Here is a 16,058-nt window from a genome sequence, read left to right on the forward strand (position 1 = left end):
ATTACATGTCTTCCCATTTTCCCAGGAGAGGCAGTAGATTCTAAAACTTAAAACACGTCACTCAGAGTCACCCGCTAATGACCGAATTGGAATACTTGACCAAGCTTTGTCTGAGTTCAAAACACCATGCCTTGGTCTTACCATCCGTAAAATAGGAAAAGATCATCCAAGTGTCAAATAGAAAACGTTGCCATAGTCTGGTAATTTTTGGAGTAGAGGTAGGGTGATAAATTTCAAAATTGGCACAGACTTCCTGGGACCCTTGCCGGACAGGAGAATTCTAGAAAACAACTTCATTCCTGTGCTCAGCATATCTGACAGGGCCAGAGGAGAAGGCCCGAAATAGAACTGGCTGCCCTTCACCTTCCATGGGCTCAAGGGAGCTGTTTGTCTAGCTCTGAATAACCCATTCTATGAAGAATATTCTGGGAATTTCCTTATGTGGCAGTGCAATGTCTGGGTGATTCCACCGTGCCAAAGGAGTTCTCCTCCCCATCCCTGCCATCAGAGATGAGAATCGGCATTACTCAGCCCTGAAGAAAAAAGGTTAAAAAGAAGACTTGTATTTAGAGGCATGAAAGCTTATCGCAAGGATGGTGGGAATGGTGGGAACCAGTTCATGGCCATCTCCACTGAGGCTTGGACAGGGCTTCTGAATAACAGCTACAGGGCTTTAGAGTAGATATAAAGAAGAACTTCCTGAAATAGGCGAGAGCTGCTGACATTGATTATATCAGGTTCAAGGAAACAAGTTGTGAATCTATTTAGACCAGTGTCATCCAGTAGAAATGTAATAGGCCCGTATATGACTTTAAACTTGCTAGTTTTCCTATTAAAAAGGTAAAAAGTTGGGGTGCCTGGGTGGCTCAGTTGGTTGAACTTCTGACTCTTTGGTTCAGGTTGTGATCTCAGGGTCATGCGATTGAGACCTGCTCGTGGCCCAAGATTGGCTCAGGGTCTTCTTGAAACTCTCTCTCTCCCTCTGCTTCTCCTCACCACCCTGCACTCTCACTCTCTTTCTCTCTCTCAAATAAAGAAATAAAAAAATTTAGAAATTTTTAAAAAATAAAACGTAAAAAAGTAAAAAACTGTGAAGTTCGTTTTTTAAAAAAAGATTTTATTGGTTTATTTGTCAGAGAGAGAGAGCACAAGCAGGGGGAGTGGCAGGCAGAGAGAGAGAGAAGCAGACTCCCCACTGAGCAAGGAGCCTGATGCAGGGCTCGATCCCAGGATCCTGAGATCACTACCTGAGCTGAAGGCAGAGGCTTAACCCACTGAGCCACCCAGGTGGCCCCCAAATACCCATCTTTATGACATATTTTATTTAATAGAATAGATCCAAAATATTATCAACTTAAAATAATGTAAACTTTGTACAAAAAATGGAAGTATTTCACATCGTTTCTTGTATTGTTTTCAAACCCTGGTATACAGTTTACATGTACGACAGAGGTCTCTTTAGCCGCATCCCAAATGGCCAATAGCCATCTATAGCTGGTGACTGCTTTCCTGACCAGCACAAAGCTAGACTTGCTAATGACTGTTGGATACCTAACGGCAAGTATAACATATGGTCTGGTTTCATCTAAAGGCAGAAAGTTCTCTACAAGATCCAGGGCCAGAGAGCATGAAGATCAAGAAAACCTTATGTTTTCTCTGCCTTCCTCATCACTAGAAATACAAAAACCATAGTCCTCTGGCTGTTCTAGAACTCACAGCAAGTGTTCTGTGTACTCTTCCAGTAGAGGGAATCCCGGCCCTCTCAGGTCTGTCGGATTCAGCGTTTGGTGGCTTATTAACCCAGGTGGGAGGACACTGTGCCAAGGAGAGCCAGGAAGAGGGTTCCATCCTGGAGTAGATGAGGTAACTCCACTCTCTCTATAGCAGGAGACAGTGCTGTTAACCCCAGCGCGTCTTCCTGGTCCAAGTGACTGGTCACCTGAGGAGCTGGTCACCGGCCAGACAGAGAGGATGGAGAGGTGCAGCTCTACCCCGCCTGGGTATGTGTGCGGACAAGCACTGGCATCATCTACCCACCACCTGACCCCCACGGCTCTCTCTCTTCTCATCCTGCTTTATTTTTCTTCAGCACTTACCACTACCTGACATTATAAATGTAGTTGTTCACGGTCTGCTTTCCTCCTTAGAATGTGAACTTCATGAGAACGGGTCTTTCATCCCGTTCACCATTGCACGCCCAGAGCCTATCCCAGAGTCTGACACATAGTAAGTGCTCAATAAATCCTTTTTTGACTGAATGAAAGGAAAACTTGCTATAACTTAGAAGAGAACCAATGCAGTGAGACAGCCGAATCTCGTGCTTCCTTTTTTTTCTCATGAAATTTCTGAATTTGGATCCATTCACTTCAACATCTATGTGAACCACAAGATGAAAATAATGAGAGATATTTTCCAAGTGTCTTGGAAGGGAAAATCTCCATTTCTATTCCTGACAGTGGAAGACTGATTTAATCTTCCTCAGTAGTGCTCCTGGAAGTTTTCTTCCTGTGTCTCATCGTTAGAGTTCAATGTATTTACTCCTTGTTAATGAATTAGTTTGTTGAGTTCTGTAAAATTCAGGTTTAAAAATGACCAGGGATGGATGTCTGGCTGACTAATCAGAAGAGTACATGATTCTTGGTCCTGGGGTTGGGCCCCACATTGGGTATAGAGAGTCCTAAAAATAAATAAACTTAAAAAAAAAAATGACCAGGGGAGGGAAGTGAGGTAAGTTATTGGCAAAGACACAGACCACCCAGCTGAGGATACAAACTGGCCTCAGAACATTCCCTGGCATTTCTCCATCTTTTTTGTTTTGTTTTGTTTTGTTTAGAGTTAGACAAGCCTAGATTTTCTTCTTTTAAGTCAAAATATATTTAACATATGATATTAGTTCCAGATGTATTATATAGTGACTTGACAATTATATACATTAGGCAGTGCTTGTCACGATAAGTGTAGTCACCATCAGTCACCCTACAAAGTTATTACAATATTAATGATTATATTCCCTAGGCTGTAGTTTTCACCTTCATGACTTATTTACTTATATTTTTAAAAGATTTTATTTATTTGACAGACAGAGATCACAAGTAGGCTGAGAGGCAGGCAGAGAGAGAGAGGTGGAAACAGGCTCCCCGCTGAGCAGAGAGCCCGATTCGGGGCTGGGTCCCAGGACCCTGGGATCATGACCCGAGCCGAAGACAGAGACTTTAACCCGCTGAGCCACCGAGATGCCCCATGACTTACTTATTTTATAGCTAGAAGCTTGTGCCTCTTAATCCCCTCTACCTCCTCTCCTGCAACCATCAGTTTTTTCTCTGTACTTATGGATCTGTTTCTGCCTTTTGTTTATTCCTTTTTTTTAGATTCCACCTATAAGTGAAATCATGTGGCATTTGTCTTTCTCCATCCGAATTATTTCAACTTAGCATGATACCTTCCAGGTCCATCCATGTTGTTGCACATGGCAAGAGTTCACCCTTTGTATGGCTGAGTAGTATTCCACTGTGTGTGTGTGTGCATGCACACGTGTGTACACTACATCTTCTTTATTCATTTATGGATGGACACTTGGGTCCCTTCCATTATTTGGCTATTGTAACTGGAGCTGAAATATACAGAAGGGCATATATATCTTTTCAAATTAGTGTTTTCATTTTCTGTAGGTAAATACCTAAAAGTAGAATTACTGGATCATCAGATAGCTCTAGCTTTAGTTTTCTGAGGAATCTCCATGCTGTTTCCAGAGTGGCTGCACCAGTTTGCGTTCCCACCAACTGTGCAAGCGGGTTCCCCTTTCTCTGCATCCTTGCCAGCACCTCACCAGCACTCTGTTCTCACTGGTCTGAGGTAGTATCTCATTGTGATTTTGATTTGTGTTTCCCTGATGATGAGTGATGTTGAGCATCTTTTCATGTGTCTGTTGGCCATGTATGCCTTGTATGTCTTCTTTGGGAAAATGCCTATTCAGGTTCTCTGCTCAAATCAGATTATTGGGGGGGGGTTTGTATTGAGTTGTATGAGTTCTTTAAATATTCTGAATATTAGCCCCGTACCAGATACATCACTTAAAAATATCTTCTCCCATTCAGTAGATTGCCTTTTTGTTTTCTGATGGTTTCCTTTGCTGTGTGGAAGCTCTTTATTTTGCTGTAGTCACAATTGTTTATTTTTGCTTTTGTTTCCCTTGCCTTTGGAGTGAGATCCACAAAAGTGTTGCTAGGGTCAATGTCCATGAGTTTACTGCCTATATTTTCTTCTAGAATTTTTATGATTTCAGGTCTTACATTTATGTTTTTAATCCATTTTGAGTTTATGTTTGTGTCTGATAAAAGAAAGTGGTCCAATTTCATTCTTTTGCATGTTGCTGTCCAGTTTTCCCAACACCATTTGTTTAAGAGATTGACTTTTCCCCATTGTTCTTGTTTCCTTTGTCGTAGATTAACTGACTATATTGCATGGGTTTATTCCTGGACTCTTTCTTCTGTTCCATTGATTTACGTGCCTGTTTTTGTGCCAGCACCATACTGTTTTGGTTACTACAGCTTTGTATATAACTTGAAATCTAGAATTGTGATGCCTCCAGGTTTGCCTTTCTTTTAAGCTTGCTTTGGTTACCCAGCTTCTTCTGTGGTTCCACACCAATTTTGTTCTAGTTCTGTGAAAAACACTACCAGTGTTTTGATACGGATTGCACTGAATGAGTAGACTGCATGGGGCACATCATCTTATCAAGGTGAGCTCTTTAACTCCCAAGAAAGAAGAACTCACAGTTTTGCATTGCCAGAACATTCCCATTCTCCCTACAATTTGGGGAAAGAACAAATTTGCAAGGGAAGAAACCAAGGATCACAAAAAGGCAAAAGACCTTTTCCTTAGTCCCACTCCAAGATGGTGAGATAGATAGTGAATAGAGAGCGTTAGTTTGGGTCACAGAACCCAGAGACCAACTTGACTATTTTGCAGCTCCATTCCAGAGAATGGCATTCCCTGAGCACCAGTGCTTCCCAGTGCCAGGCAACAAAGGCCTTGTCAGAGCAGCTGGAGATGAGGTGATGCAGTCCCCAACCTCACCTCATTCAAACTGCAAACTTCCAAGTCTCTATTCTACACCAAAGTATGTTCATGCTTCCCTGGGGTTCTGTCTGCAGATGGAAGTGGACCAAAGAGTTTGGAGGCATCTCATCCACGTTGTGCCTGGCCCGAGGCAACTTTGCTAAGTGCTCGGGAATCATCTCATTCTTGTTCCTTAATAGCATTATTCTTCGAAAAAATGAATTAATCACAACCTCTTGAAGCTGTTTAAGTATTTTCAAACCTAAGGAACAAACTGCCAAAAACAAAGTTGATACTGGAAGGAGATGCCTTTCAGTATTGGGCCCATCCTGTGCTGTAGCATGGAGGCCACTCCCTGATCTATCAGTGTATATAGTTGCATGATGGACCTTGAGCAAGACTTGGGAGACAGAACACAAGGGTCTGATTCCTGGCTCTGCCATGCAGTAATTGACCGTTAGGTGAGATTTCTAAGTCTCGGTACATTAGCTTCCCAGGACTTCCATAATAAGTACCACTAACCAGATGGCTTGAACCAAGGAATGTATTGTCTCACAGTTCTGGAGGCTGGAAGTCCAAGATCAAGGTGTCAGCAAGGTTGGTTCTTTCTGAAGATGCTGAAAAAGGATCTGGCCAGGCGCTCCTTCTCCCAGCTTCTGGTGGATACTGGCAATCTTTGTCATCCTTTGGCTTATACAGCATGCATTCTCAGCCTTCATGTTTATGTGGCGTTCTTCCTGTGTGCACCTCTGTGCCCAAATTTTTCCTTTCAGTAAGGACACAGTCATATTGGATTAGGGCCAACCCTAGTGACCTCATGTTAACTTGATTCTCTCTTTAAAGACCCTAACTCCTAGTAAGGGTACATTCTGAAGTGCTGCGAGTTAGGACTTTCATGTACAAATTTGTGGGGGTCACAATTTGACCCATAACACTTAGCTACTTCTCTTATCTAGAAACAGGGATCACAATGCAATTCTTCCTCATATAATTGTCATGGCTGGGAGAATGCCTCACACAGGGTAGGTCTGCAGGAGGCCGTTGGAAATCTCATCTGTCTGAATGTGTGTGTACGTCTTGGTGATATCTGGGTTAGACTGAGCCCCTAGGGAGTAGGGCTCAATTGGAGTTCCCATCCTGTACGTGTCCAACACATGTGAGCAGATGTTTGACCCAGTGCATTTTGATGATGGTGAAGATAAAAGACTGGCTAGAAAAATCTGATGACAGATGAGCCAGGGCTGAAAAAGGTTTGATTCCAAGGGCTGGGGAGGAAGTGGAGGGCAAGGAACCCCTGAACACTGATCACTGGAGTGCACACTGATATAAATACTCTGGAGGGTAAGTTGGCACTATGCTAATGGGGGAGAAGCTGTGTATCTGATGCCCCAGCCATTCCACACCCAGGTATGTACTCTAGAGAAATGTTCACACCTGTGCCCAGGAGGTATGTGTAAAAGTGTTCATAGTCTTGTGAACGTGAATAAATGCGATAAAGAAAAAATATATTCATAGTACCATTGTTTGTAAGTGAAAAATGACCTAAGGGGCACCTGGCTGGTTCAGTCAGTAGAGCACGTGACTCTTGATCTCAGGGTCATGAGCTCAAGCCTCACGCTAGGCATGGAGCCTACTTAAAACAAAAACAAAATCTAACAAAAAATAACCTAAATTTCCTAAACGTGATGTATTCACAGAGGAATAATATACAGCAGTTAAAGAGAATTAATAAGGCAATACATATCTCATGGATGAATCCCTCTAATAAATTTAAATAAATATTTAAATATAAATAAATAAGTAAATATAAATCTGAATAAATATTGAGCAAAAAAAAAAAAAAAGAAGAAATTGCAGAAGGATATATGCAATGGATCAGGCAAAGCTCAATGATGTGTTTGTTAGGATACATATATACGCATGTGCATAAAGAGAAGAAGGACAAGGCTGGGAATGGTGAAACACCAGACTGAGGAAGAGAGTTCATCTGGGGAGGACAGGTGCCAGGAGTGCTTCAACTAGAGTCCTAATAGTTCGGTTATTTTTTTCACCGAGGTGGCCACTAAAAGGTATCGGTTATCCCTGACAACTTCCTGAGTGTTTGAATTACAATGCTTCTTAAAGAACCAGGACTCAATCAGCCTTGCCTAAAGAGGAGGGGAGAAGCTGGGGCGCTTGTGGGGAGATTCAGAGCAGCTCTTGCCAGCCCTGCCCCCCAGAATCCGGACCCCAGAGTACCCAGACCCCTAGTACATCGGACACCTGCTACACTGAGAGGTTGAGACCCAGAAAGGGGAAGCCTCTCCTGTTGACAGGGAGGAGAGGAGGGAAGGACATTCTGAGGCTGCCCCTCTTTGTTCTGAACCTAGTTATTGGCCCACACACCCCCCCTCCAAACAGCAAAGAAGCCCAGGGGAGAAAGCAGTGGGGCAGCCCCAGGAGAGGGGAGGGCACATGCACGTGGGCACATGTGCCTCCATCCCACGCACGCACCAAGCATGCAGGCTGACCCCCCCCACACACACACACACCCACATGCACTGGTTTTCAGACAAGCTGGCACGGACACCCTGACAGTTTACAACACTCTTACACCCCCTCGCGCTTGCAGGAATGCACGCGCGCACACATACAACACACACACACACACACACACACACACACACTCCATCGGGACCCCAGAGTTGGCCGTGCTGTGGAGCCTGCCACCTGCAGGCCCTGTCAACCCCCGCCCCCCCCATCTCTGGGAGCGCTGGGTTTTTCCAGCTGGAGCCTCACTCCCTCTACTGCAATCTCTGGAAATTGGTGTCTGGCGCCGCTGCTCCTGCCCATTATTTATTGATTTCCTCTGCCCCCGGGGAGACCCTCCTCTCAGGAGAGCTGCCGCCCCGGGAGCTGGGGCAGGCGGGAAGCAAGGCTGGGCCACAGGAGGCAGAGGGGATGGAGGGAAGGACGGTTCGGCAGCCCCTACCCTGCTCATCAAGCTCGCCGAGCCCCGCAGGGGCCATAAGCACCAGGCAGGAGGCCAGGAGAGAGGAGGGAGACTCCAGGAGGAGAGGACAGGAGGCAGCGCTAGGGGACCGAGCCCCCCTGAGCCAGCAGCGCCGGCTCAGACAGGCCACCCAGTTCCTGCACAAGGACTCTGCCGACCTGCTCCCCCTGGACAGCCTCAAGAGGCTCGGCACTTCCAAGGACTTGGTGAGGCAGCCTTCTCCCCCACCCTTCCTCTTCACCTCCCTCTGTCCTGGGGAAGGGGGTGGAGGGCTGGAAAGGACAGTCCCTAAGCCTTCAGATCCCCTCTCCCTTGCTGAGAATGGGGCAGAGCTCGTCCCAGCTAGAGGGGCTCCACTCTGACCGTTCTCAGACTCTTCACTGGGGATGTTCCCAGGGCTTGGGGGCTCCGGGAGACCCTGCTGGCATTGCTCAGCTTCTCCCAAATAGTCCAAGATTTATCCTGGGGTGATGAGGAGCTGTGCTATTTAGGAAAAGAGGCTTGCAAGGACACAGGAACCTTCTGGACCACTCATTTGCTGCTGGAAGGGCCTGGAGGCCTGGCTGGTTCAGGGCTGTGGTTTCTGTCCTATCCCAAAACAACAGATTCTCTCCTACCAGCTCTGGCCGTTCACTGGGCTTTTTTTCCCTGCACAATGGAAGCAGTAAGGGCCTCTGTCCTTTCCTAAGCCCCAGGGTTTTGTATGGCTCTTGGCTGGGCCACTGGCCTCCTGAGTACCCTCTCACTCCCTTATAGGGAAACAGGCCCCTCCAGGCTCTTTTCCTTCCATCTCCATGCAGCAGCTATGGCCTTCAGAGGGGAGGGGGCGTGTGGAGGGTGTGTGTGTAACAATGAGGAGGTGAGTGGGCCAGGGGACAGCTGCCTACACTCATGTCCCTCTGGGACAGTGGTGAAGACCGTGGGCTTTGGAGCCAGGCAACTGCTTGGGTTCAGATCCTGGCTCTGCCACTTCCTACCTTGGATAGGTTGCTTAATGGCTCTGAGCTTGCTTCTTCATCTGCTAAACGAGAACCAAATTAGTAGTATCTCCCTCATTGGGTTGCTGTGGGAGTCGCATATAACGAGCTTCGAAGAGTGCCTGGAGAATAGAAATTGCTATCAAAGGTCTAATTTGTATTGTTCCTCCAGCTCCTACTCCATTTAGCTTAAGAGAGAAAATAAGCTCCAAGAAAGGAAGGCTTCCAAGCCCTTGTAACCTCACCCAGTTCCTCGTCAGAGGATCTGAAAGGAGGCCTGTCCTACAACCTGAGAGCACAAAGTCAACCCCAGGGGTCTCAGCCCAGCGTTAGCCAGGAGGCTAACATAGCCCCTCACTCCCTTTCCTGACCTAGCCCTACCAGATTCCTCCTAGACGAACGGTCCCCCTCCAGGAACCCAGCCGAGAGGCCACCGATTCCCATCTGATTCCCAGCAGCTCCCAGAGAGGAAAGGTGACCAGACCAAGATCTCAGTTCAGGGAACTTCAGAGCTGCTCCCTCCTGGCGGACATGGCGAGCACAGCTGAGAAATAGGGAGAAAGAGGGCAAAGGGGGAGCTGGTCCTTTGGCTCCCGGTGGCGAGGACCTCAAAGTCTCTATGGTTTGGAGACCATCCTACAAATTTCTGGCCCTGGAGAAGAGGCTTTATTAACACTACCATCCCAGAATGGCTGGGTCCTGAGATCTGCCTCAGGACCTCCCGGATTGATCTCAAGCAGTTTCGTTGTGTGGCTTTGGGAGTGAAGACATGGCAGCCTGGGAGGACCCCACTGTCTCCCTCCCTAGGATAACTCTGGAGCAAACTGCACAGCACTGGGGAGCCTGAAGCCTGTACTCCTAGTGGGAAAGGCGGGAGGAGAGCTGGGAATGGCAAGGCTGCTCTTTCTGGCCAGTCCCAGGGTTCACTGCCCTTTTCCCAGAGATGGGTCTCCTGGCGGCAGCCTTGTTGGCAGGAGCAGCTGGCCTCAAGGGCCTCATTAAACCAAGGGCAGAGAAACAGTCCCAGGTTCCCAAGAAGTGAGGATAGGTGGAGAAGCACGTGTGCAGCCTGGACAGAAATAGTCATTCTTCAACAAACATTTACTGAGTGCCTACTATATGTAAAGCTAAGCCTTGGGATACAAAGACCTGACCTCACAGGCTCTCCAGGCTAATGGGGGAATTAAAATCCACAAATTCCATCTGTGAGAAACATTACAAAGGGAGCTAAGGGAAGGGGTGCTGGGCTGAGCCCAGTGTGCAGAATGAAGAGTTCAAAGAAGGGGCGCCTGGGTGGCTCAGTGGGTTAAAACCTCTGCCTTCCGCTCAGGTCATAATCCCAGGGTCCTGGGATGAAGCCCCGCGCATCAGGCTCTCTGCTCGGCAGGGAGCCTGCTTCCTCCTCTTTCTCTGCCTGCTTCTCTACCTACTTGTACTCTCTGTCTGTCAAATAAATAAATAAAATCTTAAAAAAAAAAAAAGTACAAAGAAGTCAGAGAGGGCTTCCTGGAGGAGGCAAACCGCACATTAATTACAGGATATGTATGGAATTTCAGACTTAAATACAAACCTCTCTCCCAAATAAAGAGTAGTTCTGAAAAAGTATCCAGTTATCCAGGCTGGCTAGAAAAAGAGGACAAAGAGGAGTCTCGGGGTGTGGGGGTGCTGAGCAGGAGCCAAGGTGTGGAGGCAAACAGCAGCGTGCTGTGAGCAGTACAAACAGGGGCATGGGGGCAGCAGATGTGCCGAGTGGGGGATGAGGCTAAAGACCAAGCAGTGGCCAGGTCCCCTGGGCTGTGCATCACCTTAGAAAGTTTGGGCTTGGGGCGCCTGAGCCTGAGTGGCTCAGTGGGTTAAGCCTCTGCCTTCAGCTCAGGTCATGATCTCAGGGTCCTGGGATCGAGCCCTACCTCGGGCTCTCTGCTCAGTGGGGAGCCTGCTTCCCCCTCTCTCTCTGCCTGCCTCTCTGCCTACTTGTAATCTCTGTCAAATAAATAAAATCTTTAAAAAAGAAAAAAAAGAAAGTTTGGGCTTTATCACGTAAGCGACAATACGCGGCTGTGCTTTGATTGATTTTAAACAGGAGTAACAGAGTTAGTTTTGTTTCACTTTGGAGCTCCTCAGACTTCGACTTATATGCACAAATCATCAGGGCATCTTGTTAAAAGGAAGCTTCTGATTCAGTTAAGTGTCGCTTCCAAGTGACATTAAGGCTACCGATCTGAGGATCACACTCTGAATCGTGAGGGTTTTAGATTCATCACTGGCCTTGAGCAGGTGTATGTGGGAGGAAACAGTACTGGAGGCAGTTTCTTGGGAATTTAGGGAGGGCGGTCTGGTGACCCAGACAGCTGGGGTGAGGCTTGAACAAAACCAGTAAGACAAAGCAGGGGTGGACTGGATAAATACAGAAGACAAAGCTGACGGAACTTAGGAAGTGAAGTGACCAGACAGAGTAAAGGTGGTTTCAGGTGGGGAAGAGTTCAAGCATCCTAGTTTTGAGGATGTGACTTCTTTTGTTTTCTGTTGTTGTTACTGATTTTTTTTTTTTTCATCACATCACCAACCCTGGGATCTGCAGTACACGGAAGGGTGAGGTCAAAGGGGTAACAGAAAAAAAGTAAAAAATAATGTTCTAGACCGGCGATAAAAGCTCCCCAATCATACTAGTTTCTGAGACGTCCTGTCACCTATAGGTCAGTCTAATCTAAAATGGACTGTTCTCCTGTTCCCATTTCTTCATTGCTGAGCCATCCCCTGGGGTCCCCCGAAACTGGCATGATGTGATCTTGGGGTTGAGTCTGCTATAACGCTCTGACTGCTGGTTCCTTACTCTAGTGAGATGCAGGACTGGGGTGGGGTTGGGAGGGGGGACATTGTGGGATGACTCCCAGGCGGGAGAACTGAGTGGCCTGGATACTCGGGTTTAGACCCGTCTGCCTTCTTTATTTTGGGACGGAGCCAGCAGCCGCATAGCGTGATCCAGAGACGCCTGGTGGAAGGAAACCAGAGTCGGCTTCAGGGGGAGTCTCCCCTGGTGCAGGCCCAGATTCACGGCCAGGAGAGCAGGAGGAAGACCAGCAAGACAGAGACTCTGGCTCTTCTGGTCAACTGCAAGGTGAGAAGGCCCCCCCAACCCACCACGGCACAGGCTTTCACGAACAGTCCTGCCTGTGACTGGCGCACTTCTGCCAGCCCCTTTTCTCCCCTGGGCGGTGGGAGAAGGAGGGAGGGAGAAAAGGCACCTCTCCCCGCGGCTTGGACCAAAAAATGGAATCCTGTACATTCTTTACTCTCTGCCTCTTCTCTCCGTGCTGTTCCACCTGTCATGGTCATTCCTCCTTCCTTTTATCAAATATAATCTTCGAATGTGAATGTGTAAATGCTCTTCAATGTCTTGTATGTCCATGGACCACCGTGCATGTAGGCAGCCTGCAACCCCACCCCCAACCTACACACTCAGAAAAAGCTCGTGCGTTCCAAGGTGACAGCCTCATATGGTCCCTCCTTCTTGAAACCCTCTCTGACTTCCCCAGGAGGAAACAGCCTCTCCTCCCTCTTGTCTAGGGCACTTCACACCCAGTCCTTTCGTAGACCTTAACACTCGCTAGTGTGCACTAGTTACTGACACTTCCCTCACGCGCAAGCTCAGCCTTTACCCCTGTGCCTCCCAGCCACAAATCTCACACACAGCAGGTGCTCAACAGACGTCTGGGATGAGAAAATTACGTGCATTTGGGGTATCCAATCGTCACCCTATATGTCTGTGTATATCCAGAAGAAAGCGAACCAGTCTTCGTTTCCGTGGTAAGCTTGGCGCTTACCCACATCTGAAGTTCCCCGCAGGGCGGCCTGGTCTCACCCCCTCCTCTATGCCTCATCCAGACCTCTCTAAGCCAGGCCCTCAGCTTCCCAAGAATTCCTCTCCATGAGCAGATCTCCATTTCTGGCCAAGTTATTCCCAAGAGTATGGACTCCCCACGGGCAGCTCTACTTCCTTTTTGGATTCCTTCCTCTAAGAGCTGGTGTGGCCTCAACTGGACAAGTGCCATAAAAATCACTTGGAAAGATTCAATTCTTTCCTTTCACTCGTTTCGGAGAGGGAATCATCCAAGGCTGGGAAAGGTGAAGGATCCAAGCCCGATCCATTTTCCCGGGGGGCTCATGGAGTCTCCCATGACCCTCTTTCTCAGTGCCGAGACCAGGAGCTTCGGGTGGCCGTGGACACAGGCACCCACCACAACCAGATCTCTGCTGGATGCCTCAGCCGCCTGGGGTAAGGGCCCAGCCCGAAAGAATGGATGGCGGAAAAAATTCAAAAAATATTCTGAAATGACATAGTAGTAGTTGTATGACTCTATGATACACTAAAAACCACTGCATTTATAAAAGGGTGACTTTTAGGGTATATCTAGTATATATCAAGAAAGCTGTAGTTAAAAAATGAGGGGGGCTCTGATAGCAAAGACAAGGATTTCGACACCACATGGGGCCAGGTTATTGGATGAGAACCCAAGTGTGGTGGGGAGGGGTATCAGCTGACTAAGGGGCTGGAGCTGGGGCTGGGGCTGGGGGCTGTGGGGGCCATAACCTTTGCTTCCTAATCACAGGTTAGGGAAGAAGGTCCTCAAAGCCCCGGGTGGGGGCCTGGCACCTGGGCCCCCCACCCAGGTGGAGCAGCTAGAGCTACAGCTGGGCCAGGAGACAGTGGCCTGCTCGGCCCAGGTGGTGGGTGAGTCCTGCCTTCATTCCCAGCCCTCTTCGTCCTCTCCCACCTTCCTCTCCCGGCTGGGGCAAAGGCTGGCACCCTACGGGGTGTCCCCAGTCCCTGGGTCTGGATCTTCAGACCTGCGGGAGGGGGAGGGCAGACAGCAGGGAGCATTGGCAGGAGGGCACCGGGACCGCTGGGGGCCCCTCCAGCCTCTTCTGTTTTCAAACGATTCCGGCAGACGTGGAGAGTCCCGAGTTCTGTCTTGGACTACAGACTCTACTTTCTCTCAAGGTAAGGAGGATGCTAGCGCTTGACCCCCACTTGGGGGCCTCACCCAGAGGGCTGGGAAAAGGAGGTTAAAAGGCACAGGTGTGGTCAGCTTCTGATAAGGAAGACCTGGAGATGTCTTGATTTCACCTTTGCTTCCTTAGAGGTTTCTCATTTGCCCACAAGCAAAAAATAAGAACCAGATCCCACTGCCCACCCAACCCCCACCCCCAGCCCAGGACTCCAGGCGAATGGAAGCCAGGGGGAAGAGCAAGGAGTAGGGGGAGCCTGTGGGAAGTGGGAGGGCCCCCCGAGAGGGGCTCCCTGCTGAGAGATGCTTGTGTCCCCTCCCTGTCCCCACAGTGCTGCATAGACCTGGATCGTGGAGTACTACGTCTGAGAGCCCCCTTCCCAGAGCTGCCCTTCCTGCCTCTGTACCAAGAGCCTGGCCAGTGACTGCTGAACCAGTCTGTCCCCAAGGGGAAGGACCTTGCCTTGGGGAATTGCTGGATGGAGGAATGGGGCATCACTACAGCCAAGTAGCTGGGGATGACTGAGTCTGTCCCTCCTGTCGCCACCCTGTCCCCTGCCGCGCCGTTTCCCTCGGTCGACCACATTCCTCTCTGCTTCTCAGCCACTGCCCAATCCTCCAGGAGTCTTCCAGAGAGAGGGCCCGTGACCTCAGGGGCCTGGCTTCTCTCTCCCTGTTCTCCTCCAAGTTAGGACTGCAGAAAAGGACGTTAGGCATGGCGTGGTGGGAACTGGCCCGAGTCGAAGGCCGCAGCCTGCACCACCCTTCCCGTTCCCCCGCCGTCCACGCTTCCCACCCTCAGTGGCCTTCCCTCCTGCATCCTGCCCACCCCGGCTTCAGGGGCTCGTCACCTCTCCCAGCTAGACTGCCGCACCTCACCCGGGGGCCTGTCCCTGCTGACGCCCACCTTTCTGATTCCGCACATGACTGCTCACAAGGCAAGCGAGTACTCCGGTACACCGGAAGGTGAGGACGGCCAGGCTGGGGGCTTCCTTAGTTACCTTTTCTGGGGCTGCCAACGTCTGAAGTGAGTAATCGCCCCGTGCGAGACCTCGGATGGACCTCCACTACTTCCCCCCGCAGCTCTCCTCCTCCCCTCGCTTTTTTACACCTCGGGACCCTGAACTCTGGGGGGGTGGGGCGGAGGGGCCCTGTCAGGAACTGCCCCACAAGGTGGAAAGGAGGGCAGGTGCTCAGTCCTCAGCCTCCACCTAACCAGGATTCCTTCTTGTTTCTGGAACTGTTCACCTCGTTAGACCTCCCTTCCCCTCATCTCTGCCTCCTGGGCTTGAGCTTGTCCGATTTTGGAACCAGTGGCTTTCTATCCACCACCTGGCTGTGACCCAAAGGGAAAGGACAAGGAGGCTTTTTGTTTTCAGTGTGAAGAGGGGAACTCAGACCTTAAGAAGCCGGACCCTTGAGTGCCTTTCGGGCTCGTTTCAGTCTCTCGGGTCATGGATTCAGGGTAGAGGAAGAGAGTGGTCTAACTAACCTCAGCTGGGAAACCAGAGTCCTTGGAGTGGAAACGCAATCTGGAGCCCGGGGTAGATCAGAGAAGCAGGCTACCGGCTACCACCCAGCTGCCTTCTGACTTCCGGTCGCGCCTCTCCCAGCTACGTCCCCTGCCCTCAGAAGCAGCAGAGGGGGCACATGTGTAATAAGGATCCCCTCAGGCCTCCTGCCCCGCCCCATCACCTCTGCTTTCCTGGCGCTGCCTTTTCTCTTCTGCCTCTTGCTGCTTCTATAATTGCAGACCCCGGACCCAGGGGCTGGCCTTCAGCTCAGCTGCTTGTCCATTTGAATAAACACCTGTTTCTCTATGCCAGTCTCCTCCTCTGGACTTCCTCCATGTTGATCAGCGTCTGCACTGGTAACTCTGCCCTGATTTCCTTACAGAAAGGCGATGTGAATGTGGGCCTTTCCCCAGCTCGATCCATCTAGCTGGGGTCGAGATAATTGAGAGCAAGGTCTTTCAAACTCCTTGAGGCACAACTCATGGCCGGAAATGCATTTTACATTGTA

The 16,058-nt window shown here is 49.4% G+C and overlaps 1 protein-coding gene across 1 annotated transcript; it reads left to right on the plus strand.

The window, feature by feature from the left end:
* The first annotated feature begins 7,735 nt into the window (after positions 1 to 7,735).
* NRIP2 (nuclear receptor interacting protein 2) lies at positions 7,736 to 15,856 on the plus strand. The gene is made up of 6 exons (XM_004778316.3): positions 7,736 to 8,256; positions 11,993 to 12,145; positions 13,221 to 13,303; positions 13,638 to 13,759; positions 13,977 to 14,029; positions 14,369 to 15,856. The coding sequence occupies exons 1-6, from the start codon at positions 7,999 to 8,001 to the stop codon at positions 14,459 to 14,461; spliced, it is 762 nt and encodes a 253-aa protein (XP_004778373.1). The 5' UTR covers positions 7,736 to 7,998; the 3' UTR covers positions 14,462 to 15,856.
* The last annotated feature ends 202 nt before the right edge of the window (positions 15,857 to 16,058 follow it).

The sequence above is a fragment of the Mustela putorius genome, unplaced genomic scaffold (assembly GCF_011764305.1).
Source record: "Mustela putorius furo isolate JIRA1106 unplaced genomic scaffold, ASM1176430v1.1 tig00003988_pilon_pilon_pilon, whole genome shotgun sequence".
NCBI lineage: Eukaryota > Metazoa > Chordata > Mammalia > Carnivora > Mustelidae > Mustela > Mustela putorius.

Coding starts and splice junctions, on each gene's coding strand:
- NRIP2 (XM_004778316.3), top strand. CDS start 7,999: ATGGAGGGAAGGACGGTTCGGCAGCCCCTACCCTGCTCATCAAGCTCG. Junction 13,304..13,637: donor GGATGCCTCAGCCGCCTGGG/GTAAGGGCCCAG, acceptor TCCTAATCACAG/GTTAGGGAAGAAGGTCCTCA. Junction 13,760..13,976: donor CTGCTCGGCCCAGGTGGTGG/GTGAGTCCTGCC, acceptor CGATTCCGGCAG/ACGTGGAGAGTCCCGAGTTC.